At 36.2% G+C, this 27939-nt stretch overlaps 1 protein-coding gene across 1 annotated transcript; it reads right to left on the bottom strand.

Annotated features, from left to right (window-relative positions):
• Positions 1-61: 61 nt before the first annotated feature.
• Positions 62-27899, bottom strand: lzts1 (leucine zipper, putative tumor suppressor 1). The gene is made up of 6 exons (XM_081348535.1): positions 27742-27899; positions 5395-5892; positions 3707-4552; positions 3350-3538; positions 2966-3160; positions 62-2873 (listed from the first exon to the last, which is right to left on the bottom strand). Exons 2-6 carry the CDS (start codon positions 5752-5754, stop codon positions 2286-2288), a joined length of 2178 nt encoding a protein of 725 aa, XP_081204661.1. The 5' UTR covers positions 5755-5892; positions 27742-27899; the 3' UTR covers positions 62-2285.
• Positions 27900-27939: the final 40 nt, after the last annotated feature.

Here is a 27939-nt window from a genome sequence, read left to right as displayed (position 1 = left end):
ATTGCTTAGGCATTTGAAGATGAACAATAAAATAACTGATTGAAAACCAATTGAAACCGTATTCAGAAAACATCTTAATTTATTTAATCAAAATAAATAAGAAATATACAACACATACATGCATTCAAATGCATCTAAATACAGCCTTACACCCCACAACCACTCTGCACCATCAAAAATATGATTATCAGTTTGTTCTTATCAAATCAAGACTCCTGGAAGCTCTAAGGACGATAATTTACAAGGCAGCTTTTTGGGAAATGTTGTGTGATGAAACGCTGTGTAACAAATTTGTGCAATGAAAAATGGAAACCGTCTTAGTGCTGACCATCTCACTCTTTCTGTTTGCCATTTTAAGCAACATTGGTAGGAAAATCTGTCCTGTGAACTGTTAAATACAGTATTGTATTTTTGTGCTACAAAGGAGGACATACTACTCTGTTATCATCTTGTTTCATCTCTGTATAGTGTACTCTCTTACTATCAGGCTTCTTTAGGCTAGATGGTTTTTTGTAGATAGCATTTTGAAGTGATAACTAATTAAAACTCCCACCGAAGAGTAAAATAGATCACTGTTGTCCAATCACTTTAAGAACCATTTTTCCACAGGAAGATAATTATTTTGGACAATTCCAGAACTGGTCCAAAAATGAAAATGTTGTTATGTACTTTATTCTTATTTTTCTAACAAAGTATTATTTTCCGTCTTCCATTAAACATTATTGTTTACAAATCTATTATGGCCTGGTTTCACAGACAGGGCTTAGATTAAGCCAGGATTAGGCCTTAGTTCAAACATTTAAGTAGCTTTTATAAATGTTCCTTAGAAAAAAAACACATTACTGGTGTGCATCTTGAGACAAAACAATGGCACTGACATATTTTAAGATTTGTCAGTGCAAGTTACTTTCAGTTAAAACAGCTCAAACATGCATTTTAGTCGGGGACTAGACTTAAGCCTTGCCTGTGAAACCGGGGGAAATGAGAATTACTTTAGACAGACGGTTAGACAGTGGATAGTGATTTATATTTAAAAAAAAAAGAAAACCAATACAAAACAAAAGTAGTCCACATGACTCATGAGCATGTTCTAGGTCTTCTGAAGTTGTTTGAGGAATAGACCAAAATTGAAGCATTTATTTATGGATTGTCTTCCATTCCAAATTTTTTAAATCTCATTCATGCTTGTTTTCAATTAAAGAAAAAGTCACCCCTTAGATGCACTGTGCTTGGTTTGACGTCATGAAGCCAAAACAGGATTGGTTATCATGTCGCATGAACAATCATACCAGGTTTGGGAGAACACAACTGAGATTCGAGCTACAATATCCCTGTATACATATTGTTTCTATGAGCCTGTCTGCCAAGGTGATACGAGTTACTGTCATATAAAACAAAGAGAAAGTGCAAAACTAGCATTTACAGCAAATAATATATTCACCCCAGTTTATTGCCTTGTAGTGAGACTATATATTTGCTTAAGGTTTAGGCAAGAAGCACTCGTTTGTTTGGGTAAGTGGGAGGTAAAGCATTTGGTTGAACGTGCACAGATTAAAGGTGCTGTAAGCAGTAGCCATTCTGGAACTTCTGCAGATTTAACCCCCATAACCCCGCCCTAATGTTATACCATAGAGACCATTGTAATCAGAGATTAGAAAGGAGAACAGTAGCATATCTAATTTTTGCCGAAGTTGTTAAAAACTAAACTGTAGCAAAATAATAGTTCTTGTATGACAGACCAACAGCTGTTAATTGCTTATGAATCTGAATATGGTGCTTAACTTGAATTAATCCACTAACTTCAACTACCACACTCCTAAACACCCCCTTCCCATTTATGGGCTGTCCTATGAATGACAGGCAGAAAATGGCTAAACAAAGAATCTGACTGTGGTCAATTATTTGGATTTTACAGAATTTATGGCTGCCACAGAAACAGATGTGATAGTTTAAGAAACATCAATTCAGTGAGATCTGTCAAGTAGAGGGATAATTTCTGAGTGCCATTCTAATAGACAAAATCGCTTACTGCATCTTTAATAGGGATACACATGGCTGACATCCTAATATTTTCAATTAAGTGGTCAATCTAAAAGGAGAAAAGCTTTTGGTGGTCTGTACAAGTGATGTAATATTCTTGAGTTTCGAGCATCTCCTGACATCTCAAAATCTTCGGTGACGTTATGTTTCTCTCTTAAAATTTTGCTTTGTGAATTCCGCCTACTAGTACATTCATCCTTTTAAGACCATTCGGTTAACTGTGAAAACATTCATCCTCTATGACCTCATATCTCTGTGGCTACAACTTTATCAAAGTTCAAGTCAGAGCTATGGCTGTCTATGTCCATCTCTGTCCGACTGTCCATCTCAGCCGTCAGCTCCTTGAGAATCTTCTCCAGGTCCTTGTTCTTTCTGTACATCTGCAGATAATTGTACTGCAACTGCTTTTGGTATCTGATTACTTTGTCTTTCTCTTTATTCCATGTTTGTCTCTCTTGCTGGAAGCTGTTCATCATCTTATGTTTCTTTTGCTTCTCTTCCTTCAGTTCCCCTCTCAGCCTTTCTACCTCCTTGTGTAGGGTATCCAAGTCAGGAGTCCCTCCATTATGATGTAGTATTTTACTGGCACCTGTTCCCTCCTGGGATTTTGATTTGGCTTGACTAGCACCAAAGGCCTCCATTCGAGCTTGGCTTATCTTCAGTTGCAGCTGTTGCTCCTCAACCTTGGCTCTCATGGTCATTAGCTTCTGTTGCTCCTCTTTGGCCAATGCTAGGTCCTGCTTCATGCCCTTGATGTCTGTTTCCAGCATGTTCACCTTCTCCCTGAGGAGGTCAGCCTCATTCTTCTTTCTTTGAAACTCATTCTTAGATACCTTTTTTAAAAACAGATATCAAAGTAAGTCATATGTAACAGCACAGGATGCGGTAACAACTGCAAGTTAATCTAATGTCAACGAACACATACCTCGACCTCAGCGCACCGCTGGTGAAGAGCTTCCTCATACTCCTTGATCTTCTGTTCCAGTTCTTCCATCTTGCATTTTGACTCCTTCAGAGAAGCTTTGAGACTGACAATCTCACTGAGTTTGTTCCCAACATCGGCTTGGGAGTCCCTAAGTTGCTGCTTTAGCAGAGATATCTCACCTGACTTCTGGCACACCTACAAATATAAAATAGGGTGAAAAAAAGCATAGATGCGTTTAGTTTTTTGTAATTTACAATTTAGCTCTTTCCCCTGATTATTCCAATATTTAGAATAGTACTCAATATAGACATATTTATCAAACATAGAGCACATTCAGTGTTTTCACATTTGTCACTAAACCACAATAAGGTCTTATAGACTGACCTCCCACTGAGTCTCTTCTAGTGTAGGTACAAGGTTTCTCTGGCTCTCATAGATTCGAAGTCGGTTTTCTGCAGTGTCCCTGTCACGATTTAGCTGGTCCACTTCCTCCTGCAGACGTTCCTTGTCCTGTTGAAGTTGTATCACCTGAAGTTGCAATAACTGTTGGGCTCTCAAAGCCCTCTGGGACACCTGCAGTTATACACAAAACATCATTAGGATATTTCTGGATAAAGGTGAATAGCGTGTTTGATTGACTATAAAGGTAAGGTAAGGTACTCTTACTGGTTTTGGATTAACACTAGACTTTATACATATGCACATTTCCGTCAAATCTATGGAATATTGTAAACAACTTACTTGACGAAGTTTTGTAGAACAGCGTTGTTTCAACCCCTCCATTTCCTCAGCACAGTAGCGTTGCTTCTCCTCAAATACCTGACATGTGTCTGACTCCTTCTCATCAAGGCTCGTTTGTAACTCTGCCAGCTCAGTTTCACGTTCCAGAAGTTTGTGCTCCAGCTGCTGTATTAGTGATTCATTCATTGAAATTGGTGATCGGACACAGCCCCCAGAAGCTGATGGTTTTGTTGGGTTTTGCTCTGAAATTATAAATCTGTGTTCAAGAAACTGCTCTTGGTTTCCAGAGAAATCAATCTTTTGCTCTGTGGATGAGACTGTCAGTGCTGCTGCAGTTATTTCTCTGTTCAAACTTATTGCAGCTGCCACACTTTCACTGAGGACACCAATGGATCTTGTGTTGCTGTTTGTGGACTCGCCACTTCTGTTTGTATCACAAAATCCATCGGCCCAACTGTTTCCATTAGTCCCACTACACATCCTACTGGATCCAGAGTTTCCATTCATTCCAGTTACAGCGCCCTGTGGGTTCTGAGATGTTTCCATGTTTTGGCTAAGGCCTCCATGGCGCACCATGTGATTAGTTGAAGTGCTTAGGTTGTCCATCTGGCTGCTGCCACTGGTGCTGTGGGTGGGCAGGCTGGACATAGAGTTCCTTCCAGAGTCAGAGAAGGTACCAGAATTTGTCTCCAGCTTGGGGTCCTGAAGATCTTTGAGCCTGTCTATGGGACTAATTCCCTTGCCCAGGATAGTGCTCAAGTTGTTATGAGTCTCCACCAAGGAACTGCTGCTTCGAGGAAGAACAGGTTTAAAGGCGGTCGGCCGAATCAAGGCGTTCTCTACACTCTAAATGAGAGGGGACAAAAAAAAAAGAAAGAAAGAAAAAAAAGACAGATGAGTGTTTTTGAGATTTAAAGTGCACAACAACCAACTGATCATTCATGAAACTCATGTTAAAGGCAGGCCACTATCCATCTTAAAACCTATTGATCAGATGCTCTCAAAGTAATTACTCTCATAACTGCCAGGACATTACAACAAAACATTTTGCATAAATGATTGATCAACAAGGCAATCTCAACAATACTTCCTTCCTTTCTTATTCTTCTCCTATTTTTCCAGTCATTTTCTCTTCCATATGGTAGTATGTTTGCCCTGCTAGTTTAGCATTAACTTCCTGACCTAGTAAAACTCGGTTCATTTTCCTAGCTAGATCCTTCATAAATGAGGCTATTCAGGGAAAGAGCAGCTTGCCTGCTTGCAAGTGCCACACTGCCATTGGACCGAATCTCTGGAGAGATCAAGGCATTCTTACCTCGTCAATCTGGGGGTTTAATTAAATGGAGCAGACACTGCTAAGCTCTTAGTGAAAGTGTCAGGGTCTGGTGGGGATTACTTAACATCAACTATATTTGACTGTTGTTTGATTTTGTGTGATAACAATGGCTGGGGGGATGGGCCATCTTTTGGGTTTGTCTGCTTAATTGTGAACTAAGCAGACATTTCGATTTTTACTGCTTTATAAACGGAATTGTTTATGGACGTTTTTATAGGATGGAAATACCTCCTTAATATACAACAATATAGGCACTGAAGAAATTAAACTCTTGAGGATATGTTATTTTGGCAATATAAAATGAACTCTGTAGCCCCTTTGTTTACTTTCTGGCTAACTCCAGTTCTGTTACCTTTTCTAGTTTTCCAGACAGCGGGACTAATTCTGGTGGCCCTCTTCTCCTGTCCACCTCATTGTCCATTTCAGCTGTTCTTCCTTGACTGTCTTCAGCTGTATTAATGTTATGTTGAGCAGCTCGGGGCTTGTTGCTGACCTTGATGTAAAAGAAGTCTTCGTTTTTGCCTGAATGGTAGCTGACTTTTGAGTTGTTGTTGGTGGTGCAATGGTCCTGTGAGAAGCCATACTTCAGAAGGCCATCCAAGCTACGGCCTGTTTTCTTAGACTGAAGACCCTTTTTGAGTTTGTTTTCAGAGGCTTTGCAGTGTTTGCTGTGGAGGCTATGGCCTGATATCAAACTGCTGACACTACCCATGTTTGCTGGGACATCTGGAGAAAGCAGGTGGTGGTCTTGGTGGTGGCAGGTGTGTAATTACAGAATTTTAATGATGGAGGAAGGTCTGATGGGCTCATTGCCTTGTGTGGAGATCCTTCTTATTCCCATTTGGGAAACCTGGTAAAACATGGATTTTAAGAAATGAAATGATGTCTCTTGTTGTCATTCGAGCAATATAGCACCAGGGTCTATGCATAATTTGTCTTAATGTTTACTTTACTTAACGCTCACTAGGTGAGCAAACAGGTCCTATAAAAACAGGAACTACAGCATGTCTTCTTGTTGGCTATTTGCCCACATGGTGTACAATAGGGGTAGACCTAATGGCAGTTATCCTGAATATCCTGATTTACAAAATTGAGACCATATTGAATGCATGCTATGAACAAGTAACCAGAATACCCTCCTCTTTGACAAACAAAGCTTGACAATGCTTGACAATGCTGCAAGCTTGAAATTAGTGTGACTAGGTCAACATCTTTTCATTTTACTTGGTCAGTAGGTCAAAATACCTGCCAATTACTTTTTCCCCTTCTTGTCAGGCTACAAAAAGTTTAGTATGTTTACACGCAAAAGCAAATACCGTACCAGGCAAAGCAAGCTCACTGTTTGCGATGCTCGAAATATAAGAAGAAAAATATACATATTGAATTGGTGTTAGGGTTTATATGAAGGTATCTCTGAAGGGAACTGACTGTCTTCTGAAAAGTTTAAATGCCATTTTATTTTCCTCTTACCTCTGTATAAAGTAGTGTTTATAAGCGCAGTGCTGCTTTGGTACCTAACGATACCACTGATGTCCCATAAGCGCCACCTACTGTCAGAGTGAATTTGCATTTTCATTCAGCCAGTCTGCTTTTTTTATTTAGTGCAGGTGTCATATGTAGCATCATTTCACAAATCTAAAGTCAGACCATTCAGTTTTTACTTTAAATCTAGAAATGATACAATCTAATTAAAAACTGCTAATGCTTCGTGTGTAGCATCTTTGTTTGGATGGTGATTAAAATACAGTGGCTGACTCTAATTTGGCCAGTTTGCCTGTTATAAAGCAAATAAAAAACAAAAAAATCAGCTACCGGTATCGGCATCTTTTATTTCTTCAGACAAGCATTATTTAGAAAAAAAAAACATTCTTATTTGATGAGGTAGCATATTTTGAAATATTCCAATAAAGGGAGTCCGCTTGGGAGACTGGACCTGTCAGCCACCTGACAACAGTTCAAGAGTACCAAAGGTCTGTCACCAGCTAATCAACCTTCTTTTATGATTCATATGTGCCTAAAGCATATAATACACATCCATAATCAACACATCATGCCTTCCATCTGTCTTTCAGAGCAGATAGCAAGGGGCTTTATGAACAAAAGACCTGCCACCATCGTCACTCGTGGCTTTGTATAACTGGCCTGATATGTTAAAGGCTTATTAGCTAGAAAGAACAGAGCAAATATGCCAGCTGTTTCTTAATTATTAATGTCACATTATGAATTCATGCATTACAAAGAAATTGTATCTTTTTATGTTATTTTATTTTGTGCTGCCTTGTAGCTGCTTTTAGATAAGAAAACCATATATGCAACCACATACTTGTGTTTGTCATCTCTCTATATTCCGACCGTAAGTTTCCTTGTTGCATGCCATTTCAAAATCGAATATAAAACGGTATAGAGGCATATATTAAGGACTTCTTAAACACTGATTCAACTGTTTGTACTGCCAGAAGGATGATATTCCAGACAACTCTATTATCATTCATGTGGCTTTATTCTGCATATGCAGTGATTTAAATAAGGTTATTTGATAGTACTTTTGGATTAAACATCTGTTTCAGCAGAAGGACTTAATCGCTTCAGGCAGCCCTTTGGCGGTCCCCTCCAATGAAAAGCGACCTCATCAGAGTCTTTGTTTAAGAGAGTAACACATATTTTGTCCTCGAGTCATGCCAACCAATGATGTAATGCTTATATTCTTCTATTATACAGCACTGCAAATGAATCACAATGCTTGACATTATCATCAGTTCACACATTCTCACAACACGTAATACACACTTGTCATAAGTTAAAAATGCAATAAAATCCATTCAAACAACTCCCATAAATCACTGGAACAAGCAAACTGTTTTTACCAATCCACAGAGGGAAGTATTTTTGTTGTGATGAGTTTGCACTTTTCATTTATGAAGAGCAATCTATACACACTGCATATTACTATATTAATGCATTATTTTTTCATTTAAAAGGTACAAAACGATCAGCAAAAGTCAAGTCAGACATTGCGTTGTGTTTTGACACATGCACATACATCACTTCCCACCATGTGCTGCAGGTAAACAATCTCATTTGAACCGTCTCAATGTCCGTCTGGCTTTTGTAACCTAAAATCACCTCTTTTTACTCCGTGATTACGTTCAAGTTCAGAGGCTTACCAGAATAAAATAGATGACATAATGACACTTACTCTTCGAACAAATAAATCCACAGTCTCCTCGTTTGTCAAATCTGAATCAAATCTCCTTTGCATGCTCTCCGTGGCGAGTCAGAATGTGTTTGTCCTTGAGTGAACCACTGAATACTATATAGACTGCCTGTAGACAAAAGTCTACCACGCAAAGTGGGCGGATCTTATCACCACTGAGAGTTTTTTTCCCCTCCGTATCTTTTTTTGGAATAACCGACATGTAAATGTTGCTGGGAGACGGGACCCCAGTGTCCCCTGGGGTCCCCTGGGAGAAAGAGGGGGCAGAGACCATTACACCTCTTTACATAAGACGTGTGCCGCTAAAGAGATTAACTCACTGCTGCTCACAATGAGCTCCAAGCCCCCCTCTGTAAATCTCACTTTCACTCCCGCTCTTTCTCTGTCATACACACTAACACTAACATAATTACAATACACAAAAAAATATACAAGTTTCATAAGCTCTTGTGAATCTCACTGACTCACTCATTTAGTATTGGTTATGTTTCACAGTTTGTTTTTTATAAACACACACACTTTTCCCAGTTGGCTCTCTTTGCTGCCCTCCCTTCCTCTCCAAACTGCCCTGCACCCACTCTGAACAAACACCCCTCCTGGAAAAGAAAGAAGAGCTTGATGTTCCCTCCCTCCGTCTGTGTCTTTGTCCACTGAAGTGTGCCTGTTTTGTGTGAGGTTCAGTGAACTCGAACATTTATTTAAGCTGAGTGCTACATTTACACCATAAAATAAATGACTCTCTAACTACCTCTCAAAAAGAAGTGTGTGCAAGCTTGTTTCCGCCACGTAATAAAAAAAGGTAATTGCGACCTTTTTATCTCACAATTCTGACTTTTTTCCCCTCAGAACTGCGCAATATAAACTCGCAATTGTGAGTTGGAAAGTCAGATTTGCATGATATAAACTCGCAATTGCGTGTTATAAAGCCAGAATTGCAAGATATAAACTGTTATATTCTCACTTTATAACACGCAATTGTGAGAAAAAAGTCAGAATAGTGAGATAAAAAGTTGCAATTATCTATTAAATTGTTTTATTCCGTGGCAATTGAATATTTTAATAACCTCCAAAAGCAGTTAAACATATGTTTAAATGACCCTCTTGATACTTTCATATTGGAGTAGTCAGACACAAGTGGCCCTTTGACTTGTAAGCAGTCTAATTAGTATTTTTGTTTTGTTTTCCAGAAAGAAATATATAAATCACTTTTATTTTTAATAAAAAAGTTTTTTTTGAGTAAATGTAGTATCTAATCTATCTAAAACAATTCTTATTTTGGATAAGAAAAGTAAACAATGTAACAAATATTCTCTGAAAAAACATTTTATAATATTATAAAAAATATTTTCCAAAAGACTTTTATAAGAAAATTCACTTCTGTGTTATTTATAGATTTCTTGTACGAAACAAATTCAATTCAGCACATTTGTTTTTAAGTCCCTTTGCTAGGTCTGCATCTGGATTTTATTTTTGTGACTTTTTTAAGAAATGATCATAAGCATTTTCCCCAACAATTGTTCTAAAGTCGTCACATAACTTTCTGAAAATGATAAAAATATCTAAGAGTAAATTCAAAAAGCCTTAACCACTGCACAGCTATTGCTCTTCACCGAAGTTTTTGCATCTGTGTACATTCACCTGAAGCGCAAATTCAGCACCGCGGGGACCAGAACAAAGAAGGCAGACTTTCAGATAATCAATCTGGCTGTGAAACTCTATCCCAACTCTGCGGATGCATCCCTTTTGTCCAAAACACCAAGGTTGGATGAGTTGTGTTGTTTGGAGGGAATGTTAAAATTCGAGTTAACAAAACATTTTCAGTGCTATAATTGTGAAGAAAATAGGCGTTTCTGATTTGTCACCCCAAGTCCCTTCCAAGAATTAATTTCATTACACACCGACAAGATGTTGTTTTGGGGGTGAAGTTTGATTTGGCAAGATGACAGCAGAAGGCATGGTATTGATTCTTCACATGCTCTTTGTAAGTGCTTAGTGGAGGGATCAATGCAATCAATATGTAAAAACAGGCCATAGCCGTGGACAATGGGACGGGCACATTTGCAAGTGTGCGAGGAATCAAAGGTCGGCCAGTCTACGGCTGTGGCCCCTTGGGACAGGGGGCACAGACAGCACATTGAATACGTTTCTTTAAATTATGAATGTGGATTTAAGTGTCTAGGAGTTCCCAGAGGAGTTGTTGTTTAATATGGTACCTTGCAATGAAAGTGAGAGGGCAGCAGTGTAATGATAAGATATGCTTATGCAAAATGTCATTGGCCCTTATTGGTCAGTTCAGATGAGGGCCAATTTTGATTTATGACATCTTCAGTTGGATGCTGTTCTGAGTCTCACTCGGGAGAAAACTGATGTCATATGTGGCCATGTGCCAGATGACTGTTTTGAACAAAAAAGGAAAGCTCTGACTGACTAAGGGGCCATTTAGACGACACCATTTTCAACTAAAAATGGAAAACTGTTTTGGTCGTTCATTTACACGATAACACTGTTTTGGGGGCCTGAAAATGCTAACTTTTGAAATCTGTGAAAACGGTGAAGTCACCTACATGCGTATTACGCGTTCAGTCTTTAGATGCGTAGTGTTTCTTTACAAAGTGACATCGCCAACTACTGGCCTGGCATGGGTAAAACAGCATTTTTAGACGTTTTGGTGTGAACAGGGATTGTTTTGACAACGTTGTCTCTGTATATGAAAAACACAAAGGAAAAACGTTTCTGTTTTAAGTACATCGTGTAAACGTACCCTAAAGTAGTACATTTAAAAAAAAATATTAAACTATTTTATTCTATTATTTTAAAACTTAAATTAAAATAATTTGTATTATTATTTTATTTTATATTATTTTATTACATTATATTTTGTTTTTATTATAATGTAGTTTTTTTATTTATATTGTAAAAATCTATATATTTATAATGAATTTATTGAAATTTTTTACTTATAAAAAAGCTTATAATTCTGGATTTGCCATTTGATGCCTTAAGAATTACATTTAATGTCTGTATAATAACTGACACTTTGCCCTGCCAGAGAAGAACTTTTTTTAAGCTTAATTTTCAGATTTTGGCCTTTGTAACCCTGGGGCTCATTCAGACACTATTGTAATCACCCAGCAGTAGGACACATGATTTACAGTTTGTTGGAGAGTAGCTGTGGCTCTTTATGCGCTCTGCTGTTGTATCATTGTTCTCAGAGACAGATGAGAACGATATGACCTAATCATACAGTCAATGAGCTGAGCTCAGTGGGAGCCGTGACAGAGCGTCCGCTTGCCGCTAATAGATGCTTAGATGTTATTGAGGTGGAAAGTCGGGCTGGCTATAATTGGCCATGAAAGACCTTTATCACAGACAGTGGGCCTCTTTTGGGTGCGTGTGTGTGTGGTTTTGTTCCCCTCGCACGTTCCACTTGTTTGTCAACCTATGCGGGACAAAGACGTCCTAGAAGTGTGGCCAGCAGACGTTATCCAACGCATGGCCAATCCATTACCGCATGAGACCCAGTTCGGGCTGTTGTACTGTAGAAGATTTACTGCAGTATGAACAAAGCGTACACTGCTGCACTCTACCACACCTGGGACGGCCAGATGGCACCCATAGACTTGCAACTGTATTGTCAAGAATAATCCCCCCCCACCCCGATTTTTTTTATTTTTTTTAAATTAGTGTCCCTTCCTATCATGGAATGTATGCTCTGCTTTGCATATGGTACTAGGTTTCTTGCAGAAATGTAATACATCAAGAATTTGGAGGCTTTTTCCAGAATATCTATAAAAATAATAAACTAGTTTTGGGGAAATAGACTTCTTGGTGCATTCACTGAGGCATCTATTATGTTTATTTTTTAGTCACACTTTATATAAGATGTCTTTTTACTACTTAAGTCAACATTTTTTAATTGTTCATAATGTATTGCACTTTTTTTTTTTGCTTCTATTGAGGTGGGATATGGGTAAGTCTCAGTTTTCGTGGAATGGTGTTTAAGGGTTGGTTAAGACGTAGCTCTATGGACAGCTGCGTAATTATACATGTAATAACAGTATTTAATTACAGCTGTAATTTTATGCAGGTATTTTTATAATATAAGTACAATGTAAAAACGTGTTTACACTAGGGATGTGCACGAATATTTGATCACATAATGTCGTCATCTGCTTCGCGAAGTTTGGAATTACTTAGATGAAAATGATATTGCAAAATGGAATTATTTTTAATCAATTATTAATGAAACTGAGTTATAATATCACCACCACAATGATAAATCACATGAAATCCAAACACCAGTCGATTAAGGAAGCAGCTGTCCCTGCATTAAAGGGGTGGTATAATGCCCTTTTCACAAGATGTAAAATAAGTCTCTGATGTTCCCAGAGTGTGTATGTGAAATTTGAGCTCAAAATACCCCACAGATATTTTTATATAGCATGTTAAACTTGTCACTTTTTGAGGGTTAGCAAAAACGCACCGTTTTTGTGTCTGTTCCTTTAAATGCAAATGAGGAAATTTCAAAAACTTTTAGCCTTTTATGTTCAAACCAAAGTCAGAATGATGGAGAGACTCAAGAAGAAGTGACAACATGTAGACAACATTTCTGAATGGTTAGTTGGTGAATTTATGTAGCTTATGAGTAGTTATCTTCTAGTCATTGATTAGCATATTCTGTCTTGATAATCTATAAATCGTGTTCAGGGGGTGGGGTTTATGTACATTTTAGGGTTGGTGATGTCACTAACCCGAGAGGAATGTCGTGTAGTCCCTACCAGCCGTTTGTTGTAGTCCTTAAAAAGCAATTTCTTTAAAAGAAAATATCTCCCTTTGCTTTAAAGTTTGAGCATTGTAACTTTGCAGATGTTGTTTATGCTCAAACAGCAACATTACACACTAACTAAAGTTAGAAAAGTCTTTAACGACTGCAGGTAAGCGCAGCTGTACCCTGAGGGAATTGTGATCCGAGATGATATCTTCTGGTAGCAAAATGATTTTGAGACATATGCTTTCTTTAAAGGAGAACTTCGGTCAATTTTAACATTGAGCTCATTTTTTTGTAAATTTGGAGTGCTGTCAATACAGAAAACAATGACAAAAATCGGTGTTGCCTACACCGTGTTATCCCTTTTTTTTACATTTCATATATGTACTAACATTAAATTAATCATTTAAAACAATGCACCTAGTGTGTAAACTAATATATATATATAATATATATTTTCCAAAACACATTTTTATGCTGAAACTGTGAGAAAATCAAAGCCATAAATCTAAACAAGCGGTGTTCCAAATTTGAGGTTGATATTTAAAAAAAATAAGCTTTGTGCGCAGTACAAAACGTTTCCAAAAGATGCAATTCGCCCCCCCTTCATTTCCAATGCGGTCATTTTTGACTCTGGACAATACAAGTATGACTATTTTTTTCACTACCATTTAATCTTTTCAATTAAACCTTTTTTGTGTGTTCACACAGCAAGTTTCGCACCATTCCGATGAAGTAACCGCACCACGAACAGCACCAGAGGGTTAACATAAAATGTTTTTTATGACCGTTTTTTAAATGATTTCTAGAAAGTATCTAGATATAGTGTCAATACTGGAGTGCAGCCAGACGGGAGTGTCCCGTGGGAACAATGTTTCTCAATCGCAACAATGCTGCTTTTCTCCCTGTGCTCTGTATGAGCACGTGTGCTAATTAGCTGAATCAGCTGAATTTAATTGCACTATAAATTAATTTGGTTCATTACACAATTTTGAAATTTAACCTGTTACATGTAGAATGAGGCTCAGGTAAATATTTGCAGATGGTTAATAAGCAGGTTTTGGGCTCAAAGTACATACAAATTCTCCATTTCATCCGTATATGTAATAAACTATTGTCATCACGCATGTTTAAAGACGCTGGATGTATAATGCTGTCTTATGGATCCATTCATTTAGACAGGGAGACTGAATTGGTGGTATATTGTGTGCAGCTGCTAAGGGTCTGTGGGGAAAAGTCTTGTTAGCTATCTCTTTCTCTTTCTCTGTCCACCAGCAGATGTGATCTTATCATTCCTAATCAAGAAAAAAACTGAGCACAATGACCATCTGGAGCTAAGCCCATCACAGTGGCCCAAGCTTTTACACATCCAACAATGTGCCCCTGTTAATTTTCTCTCATTAGCTAGCAATTTGTGTGTAATCAGTATCTGGTATAAAAGGCATTATTAGTCCTTTTTACATTGATGTTTTTTTTTTTTTTTTGCCCCATGATGCAGCAGTTACTTTTTTAATCTGTGCTATATCCACCAGTCTGATTGTCTCTGTATTTTTTGTATGCTTTTTTGGAAGTGTTTACCACACAAAATGGGCTGATGGCCGTCATAGGAACAGTCATACTGCAGGACTGTGACCCAAAATGTCTGATACAGTCGGTCTGAAAATGATAATTCACCCAAAAATTTAAATTCTCTCACGATTTACCTTATGTCGTCCCAAAACTGTATGACTGATTTTCTTCAGTAGAATCCAATAGATTTTGATGAATTTATCAGTGGTTACCAAAACTGTTTGGTTATCAAGATTCTTCAAAATATCATCTTTTGTGAAAGTCATACAGGTTTGGAATGACGTGAGAGTAAAGGATGATATTTCATTTTTGGGTAAACTATCCTGGTCAAAATCATACTGTTTACTTGCTTAAGTTATGTATTTTATTTGCTATCAAATGCATCTTTTCTAATTTCAATTGACCTGTGTTTTGTGAAGTCATAGTCTTGCACTTTTTCTGTGACACTTTACAGTAAGTTTTCATGCTTTTGATACTTTTAGTGCATATATTTATCTAGGTAATAAGAATTTCTACATAAATGTATACATGCAAGTTGTATTAATGAACATTGGTTAATGTATTGTGTCCAAACATGAATTAAAAATGAACAATAGTATAGTGATTAACATTAACCTAAATTAATAAATGCTGGTAATATTATTATTAGTTCGTAGTTCATTTCACTTTTTCTTTAAAGAAAAATGGTAGACAATAATAGTTTGCAGTGTCACAATTAAATCCAGCTCATGTAAGAATATCCGACCAATTTTGACCACGCTTTGAACATATTTGACTGAAAATCAGGCTGTTCACGGAAATCTCCATCCCCTTTCTTCAGGAATTTCTCATACTTGTCTAACCAAGATTGTGGAACTTAGTGAAGAGACAAACATATCTACACCAATCCAATAATTTTACAATGCAACACTGACCTTATTTATAGTACAGAAAGTCTGTTGGAACTTGGAAGTGGACAATTTCATACTAAAATGCATTATGTATTCAACATGCAACTCAAGTCACCATAGCAACTATAAATAAAGGATTTTTGATGGTTTCAAATTCGGGGCTTTTACCTTCTTTAATATACACCCTGGCAGTGCACTTATCTCATGCTGGATGATCTGAGATCTGACTCCTGAGAGAAGTAATTGAGTTGCACATAAGAATGGGTTACAGAGAGAGAAACATTTTAGCAGGATATTTATATTAATTCTTAAGTTTGGCTGAGAGTAGCACACACAGTAAATCTGGATCAGTTGAGAGTAAATGCACTCTTGAAATAAGAACTCTCGACATGAAGGCAGATGCATTACAGTGATGGAGTGAATAATTCAAAAGGAAGGACATCTCCTCCTCCAGCATCACTCAGAGTCCTCTCCAACACCCTGACAGCACTTTCTGACCACTCTCTTATTCACGCCAACCACTTAGAGTGCTTAAGTGACACGCCTTCCTTTGCAAGTTAGATTTCATGTATAATTGTGTGGAGAAGAAATAAATTTCTGCCATTGTCAATGAGAAACAGCTCTTACTCTTTCTCCTAATTCTAATAACTTTTTACACCAAGCTTGGAGTCTGATATTATTTTCCAATTACTATGGAAGAAGTGGAAATGCTTTGGTAAATCATAAGTAGGCTATATAATAAAAGTACTACCGTAACTTAAATCATAATTATGAGATAAAAAGTTGAAATTATGTCTTACAAGTCACATGTATGAGATGAGAAGTTTTTCTATTTATCAGTCTTATATTTATGAGTTTAAAAGTCATATATTTATGAGTTTGAAAGTCAAAATTGTAACTTAAAAGTCATTATGACATACTAAGTCACAATAACATAAATTGAAATTATGGCATAAAAGTATAATTTTGGCATAGTTATAATTTAATTGATCTCATAATTTCAAATTGAATCTCATAATTATGACTTTGTATGTCAATTATGACTTATGTCATAATTAGTCCCACTATATCATAAGTTTTACTTTTTAATCTCATAATGCAACCCTCTACGCACACCTTGGCAATATAATCTCCAGTGGCTTGTGCATTTTTTTGTTTACTCGCCAGACTATATATATATATATATATATATATATATATATATATATATATATATATATATATATATATATATATATATACAGTATATATACAGTATATATATGATTCCACTAAATCAGCTTATCTTTGTAAAATGGCACAGCTTTTTAAATATCTGAACGTACACACTTAACACCAGTCAATCAAGCATTATGATATTATGAAAATCAAGCACTATTTAATGCTAGAACTTTAGTAACGTGTACTAAAACTTGGTAACCATGTATGAACGCATATTTGTCATTTTAACACTAACTTAGGACTGGGGTGCTTAAGATTTTTTTCGACATTCAGTGTTTCTGTAAAAAAATAGATAATAGCAATTATAATTAAAATATACTACTACTACTACTACTAATTCTACTATTAATAAAATGAATATTCACAAATATCTTTGCGTGTGTGTGAGAAACAGTGCTCTCAGCAAAGCGACTGCGAGTCGTGCACTATCACACTAGATTTTATGGTACGTCAAATACAGGTACGCTGTGCATAGCACAGATCGCTTGATGGAGAGTGAAACTCTCAAGCTCTCAGTCAGAGTGTTCAGCGAGTGAATATATATATGATACACTTATACTTAGCCTCTAACACACACACTGGCGAGTAATAAGAATTTATTAGCTAATGGCTAATGATATACATTATTTAGTCGTCCAGAGTGAAGATTTAGTCGCATTGTAGAGGGCTGTCATTATGAATTAGTATGTCAATTTTAACTTTTTATCTCATAATTTGTCTTTTTATCTTTTTATGTCATAATTAAAGGGTTAGTTCACCCAAAAATTTAAATTCTGTCAGTAATTACTCACCCTCATGTTGTTCTAACCCCGTAAGACCTTCGTTCATCTTCGGAACACAAATTAAGATATTTTTGATTAAATCCGAGAGCTGGATCACTCCTCCATAGACTTCTAAGGCATTGTAACTTGCTGGCCCAGAAAAGTTATTAAAGACATCATTAATATAGTCCAAGTGACTACAGTGGCTCAGTCTTAAGTTTATAAAGCGACGAGAAGTAGTGGAATAAAGTCGTTATTTTTTTTTTTTTTGCGCACAAGAAGTATTCTCGTCGCTTTATAAACTTAAGTTTGAGACACTGTAGTCACTTGGACTATATTAACGATGTCTTTAATACATTTTCTGGGCCAGCAAGTCACAATGCCTTAGAATGCCATCGCTATTTTAGTTTTAAATTTAAATTGTTTTTAGATAATGCTCATGTCTTGATTCATTTGTCTTTTTTTAATCAGTTTTTTTCTAAGAGCTGTGATGCTCTATTATAACCACCACTGCGCTGATAATGCTACACAATAAGTAAAAAACAGGTGGCAGCTTAATTTGACCCTATTTCTCACCACATGTGGTGTGAAACAAAGGAAAATAATGATAGTGGGTTAAATCAGAGAGTGGTCTTGATTATGGCCTCCTCTTCCATTGCCCTTGAACCTCGGCTGTTTTGGATAAAGGTGTGTAGGAGACTGATTGAAATGCAGGAAAAAAGAGTGGAGAGGATGATGGAGGGGGAGTGGAATTTGGAGTTAAATGAAGGGTGTGTAGGTTGAATAGAGTGAAAGCAAGCTCAGTTTACTAAACAAGCCAAAACTGTTGCCAACAGCAGCACTGAAAATGTAACCATTGTAATGATGAATCATAAGGTTATCATTAGCTAAACTATTAAAAAAAGATTAGAACTAGCAATGAATGATATTTTCGCAAATTAAAATGATAAAAAAGGAGTTTGAAAAACAAACAAACAAAAAACAACTAAACTGAAACTATGTGCAGTACAATATGAATGAAATGTAATGTAATGTATTTGCAGAGAAAATTACTTTGGTTTTAGTACTTTTAACCAATGCTGGACTTCTAACTGTACAGTATATTCTGCTCATTGCAACCAGGGGTGTGTTTAGCATATTTAACCTGCTGATTAACTACCATAGTACTATCCGTTGTTGGACTAAATATCTAGTCACGACTGTTTCCCGAAAACTGTAGTAACACGATCACACCTCTGTCGTTTGAACTACATTGGTTCAACAATATAGGACTGCCATTATTGAAGTAACGTCATTGCGGGTTCCCTTGCACATTTGCACATTTAACACACATGCACTCTTCAAAAACACCATTGATTGTTGACACACTAAAATATAGATTAAAATGGATATTTATTTAAATAGAATGAAGAATGTACTGAATGTTAGCATGCTTATTGTGCCTAAGAGCATAATCTATTTAAGTCCACATGTCCTTTAACTAGAAACTATGCTTTTAACCACAGCTCGAGAGCTGTAGTTCCAACCGCATACGATGGTGACACTGTTTGCGAATGTTCCTTGGAACTATGGTTTTGGGAAACACCAAATCATTGAACTATGTTGGTAACAACGGAACTTGCAATCATAGATGGCTGATGATGCTTTCTGGAAACGCACCCCAGATGGTGTAGTTATGATATCTACCAGAAAGAGCTAACGGTGCCACGGTAACCAGTCAACCTTGACTCCTTGATTTATTCTTTCAAAAAGAGCAATCCAATTAGGCAGAATGGGAGCATCATCTAATTAGCATCTTCAAAGTATTTTATCAACAAACTTGCAAAAGGTGACGGATAATTAAAGATTTTTCGTAGCAGATTCTAACCGATGAATTTTCTGAAGTAAAATAGATCCTTATAATACTACTTCTAATAAGAATAATATATATATTTTTTTTTTTTAAGAATGCAAAGATGATTATCATATTTCTGCTTTCCTAGGCTCTAATTCTCTTTCGAAAAGTGATCAGATGTCATCAAGCATCTAGACTCTTGTCTCTGATTGATCTCTGTTGTCTGGCTCCTGGTACCATCAAAGATTCCCTGAAAGCTTAGATGCCTCTGGAGTCCATCCAAAAGTAGTTTTAGAGCCCAGTGTATCTGGGAAATATATACTCCATGTCATTTTCATGAAATATTTACAGATATGCTCTCTTCTCTGAACGAGCCCTGACAGATAGAGACCGCACACTACCATATTTCCATGTCTTTTTTAAGATTTTGGTAGTGACCTTCATGACCCTCACTCCCCATGTTGAAAGATATAATTAGATGTGAAAAAAACTAAATTGTTCAAATCAGTTAGTCAGTGAGCTGTAATTAAGGTCATAACAGACACCAATCAGTGTCTTTGCAATAAATGGCTGCTTATAGACCCCTTTTGCGCGGACGTCACAGTTACGTCATGGCGCTAGCTGGAGGCAAAACAGAGTGAAAACTGGAGGCAGCCAATACAAACCAGCACAGATTCGCTACATAATCTTAAATTACTATTATTATTATTAAATGTCATCTTGTTGTGTTGTTGGGTTCTAGAATCGACGGAGTACAGGCTCCAATTTGACATTTTATCGCATAATGTTTTTTAAATGATTGTGATTATTTGTGAATCATCTGATTGTTGTTTTGATTGATTGGGACTAGACTTTTTGAAGAACCTGGTAAGAAAGGGTAATCAAATACATAGTTAAAAAATGAATATGCTGTATCTGGAATTTTTATGTCAAGAAAATATTCACATAATTACAGTTGCACCGTAATGTCACTCTTTATTGTCGTCTTCTGTTTGACCTTGGCGCTGGCTAGGCAGAACTGCGGATCGTACCACACGTATTGTACGTGACCATTCAGCACATAGTTATAGGCATCTAAAGATGTATATGCCCTCAGTTTCTCTTTGCGCTCAGTTTCTCTATCGGGCAGGTGTAGAGCAGGCTTCTCAACCGGAGGTAGCGTTGACGTTAATCCTGTCAGATCGTCCATCCATTAACTGAGTGTACGGGTCGGCCAATCTGGTTCTGTCTGTTAAAATTAACTTTTGCAAATAACAATCGCGGCCCCGGACAGTGAGTGACCTTGCACATTAAGATAAAATTGGATTTTCTCCAGTCATTGTTAAAAAACAAGCTAACAAAACTGGCAAACTAATGTTAATGAAGCGGCCAGAGGGATCTTTCTGCCTCCAGCTAAGCCCCTCCCACACAAATACGTCACCTGTAAAAGGGTCTATAGAGCCCTGTGTAGGTCTCAAGGTTTTTTTAACCCCCAAGCATCATCCCACTTATTTACATTCATGTACACTACTGTTTAAAAGTTGGGAGAATACAAAGTGTAGTTTTAAAGAAATTAATACTTTTAATCATTTCAATTTTTCAAAAGTGACATTAAAGGGGGGGGGTGAAATGCTATTTCATGCATACTGAGTTTTTACACTGTTAAAGAGTTGGATTCCCATGCCTAACATGGACAAAGTTTCAAAAATTAAATTGTACGTTTGAAGGAGTATTTCTGTGCCAAAAATTGTCCTTCCGGTTTGTCAGAAGTTTCGGAAAGTTTTTTTCGAGTATGGGCATGTGTGATGTCAGATGGGGCGGAATTTCCTTATATGGGTCCTAAGGGCACTTCTCCCGGAAGGGCGCGCGCGCACCCGTAGACCAGAGAGAGAGAGCGAAAGCAGTACGCCCATCAAAGCGCTGTGCTCGGCTTTAGGGAAGTCATCGGCTGCACAGATTCCCAAAGAACCCAGCGTTAAGGGACCAGTGGATGGAGTTTGTTTTTCCAGAGCATCAACGGAGTTGTGCAAGTGTTCTTGTTTGTTCCCTGCATTTCGACGATGATTGTTTTATAAACAAGGCCCAGTTCGACGCCGGATTTGCAGATCGTCTAATTCTTAAGGATGGAGCAGTCCCAACGATAAAGGTTCACGGTCGTGCGTTGGAACCGCAGGCGGTGAGTAAAACTGCTTTAAATGTCTGTGTGTTCTTAGCTATCGGCGCGTAAGTACAGCTTTAGCTCCGCCCACACGGCACGCCTCCAGCCGCTTGTTTTTTTCCGGAAAGACTCGATACAGCTTATCTTTCTTTTATAAATATAATAAAACTAAAGACTTTTTGGAGATATGAAGGATGCAATACTACTCTATAGGTACTCAAGATTAACATGAGGTTGACTGAAACTGAGTGTTTCACCCCCCCTTTAAGACATTTATGATGTTACAAATTTCTATTTCCAATTCCAATAAGTGCTGTTCTTTCATCAAAGATTTCTGGAAAAAAGTGTCTCCGTTTCCACATTAATATTAGTTTTTAATGAAAATATTATCTGTTTTCAACGTTTATTTTCAATATTTCTGGAGGAACATGTGACACTGAAGACTGGATTAATGTCTACTGAAAATTCAGCTTTGCCATCACAGGAATAAATTACATTTTCAAAATTTATTCAAATAAAAAAATATTTGAAATATTTGTAATAATATTTCACAATATTACTGTTTTTTCTGTATTTTTCATCAAATAAATACAGCCTTGTTGAACATAAGAGACTTCTTTCAAAAGAATAACCAACCCAAAACTTAATGGTCATAAAAGCCATAGTTCTTACTGTTAAGAACTATGGCTTTTTAATATATAAAAATTGGTAAATGTGTTAGAAAATAATTGACATTTTACATTTAACTTTTTACAGCCCTAAAATACATTTTGGGAAATCTTTTCTTTTTCTTTTACAAAACCAACAATATACTTTCCTCTGTACATTTAACCTAAAATATTGTATGTGGGTAGTTAACACATTGATTTTTAGAGTTTCCTGTTGTCCTTGTTATCAGATACAACTCTAAATTTAAAATGACATGTTCAGTGAATAATCAAGAGTAGACATTGCAATATATGTATTTTTTAGATGGATGTTTAAAATGCTTGTTTTGAGCAAAAAATAAATCAAGGTATAGTAGATTGTTTTTCTAAAGAAAGCTGCTGGTACCAAAACAAGTGTCAGTGTTGCAACAGATGAGTGTTTAGATCCATAAAAACCCTTTAATTCTTCTTTTAAAAGAACGTCACTCATGACACCTTGTTCAGTGCCAGTGCTCCACACCTCGACTGCATCTCTCACCCACACAAGATTTCATAAGCACGCATGAGTAATTTCTGGAGGCAGGAAAGAACATGTCTCTCTCTTCAAAGGATTAACTGTGTACATATGAAAGGCCAGCTCTGATACCTCTGAATGTTTTGAATACTCTGAGGTGCCAAACTGGAACAAAATCATTCATGAGATCATAATGTGCTCTAACCGTCTGTCTAGTTGACACAAGATTGTCAAAAACAGTTTAACTGGGAAGAGCTGCATACCATCTTGAGTTATTGATCTTTTTGGAGGGAAACAGGTGTTTAAAAGATCTTGTGCCGAATATGTCTGGCATGAGGATAGGGGAGTGAAACGTCTTGGACTTCCAGCAAACTGAAAAAATAACTGACTCTGTTAAAACCTGATGATAAACTTGTCTATTCAGGGTGAAGTCGTACACCAACTGTTCCTCCCACATGCTGAGACAGTAAGAGAGAGTAAAAAACAAGGAAACAGAAAGCGTTGTTTATACAGTTAGGAGACAGTCTCAAGTTCCACACAGCTTTGGTGCTTGTGTGTGTGGTTCAGGTGTACCCCACGTTATGGGGACAAAATGTCCCCACAAATATGGCAATATATGAAATCCTTTTCCTTGTGGGGATTTATTTATTTTTTTTCATGAGGAAAACAGCTTGTAAATAATACTAAGCAAAGTTTTTTGTGATTGGTAGGTTAAGGGATAGAATATAGAGTTTGTACACTACAGAAATGCCTATGGAATGTCCTCATAAAACATGAAACCCCATAAGGCCAAATAAGTCACGTTTAGATGCTGAGATGAGATCCCTCATGAATTATTAATTTATAAATATCACATTTTCGTGGAGGCGCACCACATGATATTTTAAAACCTGAACTAATTTGCGTTTTCATAACAAGGTCAGATTATTTGATATTTGAAGAGACTGATTGACTTTGACACGGTCAATCAGACTTTATAGGCAAAGATAGCGTTTTTTTATGATTTGTGCATTGATTAAAAGCTATCTGAGGCTGGCTGTGTGTTGAAAAGTTTTAGGAAGAGCTGAAGACTGCCCCAACATAACACTAGATAATTGTTGTATTTTTCTTTGTTAGCTGAAAGCAATGGCGCGTCATGCTCAAGGCGGGTTCAGTCCGTTGGGAAAAGCAAAGACTGACAATCACACCAGCGATAACGGGCAAAAATATTTGCATGCAAATTCCATCAAAGAGACCCAAATTTGGTTTTTGACCACTGAAAATGTGTACAATTGACCAATTTACTCATGGAGCCGCATTAAGATCCTCCATATCTCTGGGATTGAACCATATAGGGCCTTTAAAATGAAGATACCAAAATAAATGTTAATTTAAAACCAAAATCTAAAAGGATATTAAGATATCGTTAATACTTCTTGAGTTACAGGCATGCAAATTTGGGGCAAAAATCACAAGAAGTGCTTTTTCCCATTTTTGAACTTTCACCGTTGGCAAATAATGCAACAAAGATTGCTCAAGTCAACGGATTTAACTAATAGACCTACTAATGTCTGTGTAAAAATAAAATAAGAATGCTGCCATCTTTCTAAAGTCATTTTTACCCCTCTGTAATTTGGCTCCAAATCTCAGGTGAAAATTGTCATTTTGACCCCCCTCTACAAAATAGTGGATTACTCAGTCAATATACATTCATGACATTCAATAATCTGGCTTTGGTCAGTATTTATGTTTGTCTTTTTTCTGAAAAAATATTAACAAATTAAAAAAAAATTGAGCCGGGGAAGTTTCCGAAATTTGGGTTGATTTGACATGGAATGACCCATTTTATATTTACTTTACTATAGCTCTTTTTAAAGTCATTTTGGCCACCCCTGATATGTGTAATAGCCTAAGGTTAAGCCTAATACATTTACTTAGCAGTTGAGTTAAATGCGCATGAACATAACGTGTTTAAAATGGTTAAAAATGCATGGTTCAGTTGAAAGCTTGCCCTCTTTGACTAACTGTTAATGCTGTTGCTTAGCAGCATTAACAGTCAAAGAGGGCAAGCAACTGTCTGCTTAAACAAAGAGTTTGGGGTTTATCTATCAATCAGATGCATGTTAATGTTGCATTTGTAACAAGCTCATGTCATGTTTACTTTCAGAATTGTCATTCGATGGTGGGATTTTAGCATTTTATATAAAAAGTTAAATTAAGATATCTATCTATCTATATGCCGTCATGTCACTGACCTAAATAACTGAATAAACAGCGCTCAGTGAAGCATTAGTTTATCATTTATTCATGCTGCAGAGAGACCTGAAGTCCTGCAGAGATCCTTATTACTGTATGGTGAATTTACAACTTAACTATGTACTTTTTGTTATAATTAATTAATTAGTTAATTGTGCAGCTATACATATAGCCGACGTATATAGTCATTTAATATCACACTTATTCGTTTAAGGGCACTGCATGTCCATCCTACTTCATTATGGTCCACCTACTTTGACATTTCTGTCCTCTTTTCTTGCGTGTATGAACATAAGCCATGTCTTTGCACTTTGCATTCACACACCCAGTCTCTGAAAACTTGCCTGTGCAGATGTCCTGTTAAACTCTCCCTCTGACAGTAAATCTTTGTATCTGTTTCTCTGCCTTCCCTGAGCTCAAAGATTCATAATAAATGAACTGGTTTGAAGTTAAAAGATCCTGCGCTCCCACACGTCTTCAAGTACTTGTGTATTATCTGAACTTGCCTTGGCATGTAACAGGCTCTTGCACATTGTTATTCTGTTTTTGGACGGTATTTCCCCCAGTCTGCAGTTTCTTTGAAACTCGGTAAACAGGATGAGGCATGCTTTTTTTACTTTTTTATGTTATCATCATCATCATCAGAGTTTTAACCATCTATTTAACATTTGCTAACATTTAACAGTCAGGTTTGTGTGGTAAAACCAACATTTATGGGAACCTACGTAACAATAACTGTTGACGGTGTAAGGAGATAAAAATGGCCTAACATGGAGACAAAAATAAATCTGTTATATAAGAGTGCTTTTCTGACATAATTCATTGCAGTCTCTGTGGTCACTGATAACATTTTGTTCAATCAGTTTGTGTCTCCTAGAGGCTTTGCTCATGAGCTCAGCTAGTTCGATCCAGGTTCAGGTACATGTTCCTTGCAAATAACATTTCATATTTTATCATATTATGATTGTTATCCTATTTGCCCTATTACTGTATTGTACTCATAAAAACACTGTCTCGCGAATAGAAGTTTCATTGGCTCTCATTTAATTTGATCAGCAATAATAATTTGTTATTATATAGGGTACAACGGGGCTAAAGGCACACCGGGGTAAAAGGAGCATTTGACTATATTCGCTTTTAAACCACTATATGGCACAAAAATTCAGCTCAGTTTTCTTAACATCCGCTTTTGATGATGCACGTGGAAATTTAGCTGATCCTTGACACGATTGCCAACAGCAGCGCAAAGTTGATTCTGTGCTTATTTGATCTAATATTTAATGTTTTTTTTTTTTTATGTTGTAGATTAAGTATATTGAGTATCGATAAAATGTATGTCTATATTTTGAGACAAATGTCTTAAGGATTTTCATTTTGTTTAAGATAGATAAAGAAACAGTTTTTTAATAACTGAAGAATATGTAAAATATGGTATTTGGAGCGAAAGGCACAATTATTAACATGATAATAAACAGCCGACTGACTTTTCCATTTGTTGACTTGACGGTTAGATTCAGATGGGAAATATCATATCAAGTTGGGTGTCCAGAGATAATCACATATTTATAATGAAACCATCATATTTAAAAATATGATATTAATCATATAAAACTATATAATAATCATATATAATAAAACAACATATTTATTTGGAACTACTGTAAATCTTTATTAAATCATTATGGGATCTCATTCAATGCTTTTTTAAATAATTTTGTTTCTGTATTTTTAAACTTATTTTAAGTATATATTTTTTCCAGTATATTTATCAAAATAAACCAAAAATAGTGCAAACATTGCTAAAGTGAGCAAGTATTAACTTAGACATTATTAAAAAACATATATTATTTTAGATAAACTATTATAAATAGTGTGTGCCTTTTGCCCCATGTGTGGGGTAAAAGGCCCACCTTACCACCTCAAACATTTATACGTTTTTTAAACAAAATGAACCACTTTTATGATTAATTTCACACAAAATCTGTTGCTCCATCAATGTTCAATAAAAAACATATCTTTTCTACAATCAAATTTTTCTTAGGATGTGCCTTTAGCCCCGTTGTACCGTAAATATTACACACATAGGCTAATGTGTTTCAATATATATAAAAACACACTAGTTTATTTTTACAGCATTTATTAACCTTTGATAATGTTAATTAATAAAAAAAATGTATATTCATGTTACAGTAGTTCACAGTGCAATCACTGATTAGTAAATTAGAAGTGTTCATTTTTTGTTCATGTTAATGAATGTATTGGTAACACTTTACAATAAGGTTTATTGGTTAACATTAGTTAATTACCTTAGTTAATATGAACTAAGAATGAACAATACCTCTACAGCATTTATTAATCTTAGTTGATATCCATTATTTCAACATTTTCTAAAACATTATTAAAATCAAAGGTTGTATTCGTTAACATTAGTTAATGCACTGCGGACTAACATGTACAAACAATGAAAAGATTTACCTTTATTAATTAACATTAACAAAGATGAATAAATACTGTAACAAATGCATTACTCATTGTTAGTTCATGTTAGTTAATACATCAACTAATGTTAACTAATGAACCTTATTGTAAAGTGTTAAAAATGTATTTAACTAATGTAAAAAAAAAACATTATTGTAAAGTGTCACCATTAGATTTATGCTTAAAACAAACAGAAAACACTAATAGGGTAAGAACTTGTTATCAGAGAATGTAAGTTCTTATGCAGTTTTTTTCTAAGCACGTGTCTTGTTTTTCAAGGATGTTTATATACTTTTACTGTAAAACAATATAATAATAATAATAATAATAATAATAAGGTTCGTTTTTTATAGTGAAAACAGAAGAATGAAAACAACAACATTTCAAATCATCCGATACCAACATTAAATGTAAAATGAATAGTGACTCACCGTGCTTCATGGTCCCTGCAAGTGTGTTTTTGTTTTTGCTGTGTATGTTCTGTATAAATACCCTGATTATATTTAAATGGAGAACAGGAAGTTATAAGCATTATCTCTCTGGTCTCTCCTCTCGATCTTTCCTCCTCCTGTACTGTGGGTTGAGTCTCTACAGTCTGCCATGATGTGGGTGTTTTGTATAATACCCAC

Source organism: Scardinius erythrophthalmus (genome assembly GCF_964197995.2).
Source record: "Scardinius erythrophthalmus genome assembly, chromosome: 20".
Lineage (NCBI taxonomy): Eukaryota > Metazoa > Chordata > Actinopteri > Cypriniformes > Leuciscidae > Scardinius > Scardinius erythrophthalmus.
The sequence above is the reverse complement of the archived record's forward strand: the minus strand, read 5'-3'. Positions and strand labels throughout refer to the sequence as shown.

Bases quoted from the DNA above. Each gene is read 5' to 3' on its own strand.
- lzts1 (XM_081348535.1), bottom strand. From the start codon at position 5,754: ATGGGTAGTGTCAGCAGTTTGATATCAGGCCATAGCCTCCACAGCAAA. The intron at 3,161-3,349 runs GTCAGTCTATAA...TTATATTTGTAG, and splicing joins TAGAAGAGACTCAGTGGGAG to GTGTGCCAGAAGTCAGGTGA. The intron at 2,874-2,965 runs GTATGTGTTCGT...TTTTTAAAAAAG, and splicing joins AGCGGTGCGCTGAGGTCGAG to GTATCTAAGAATGAGTTTCA.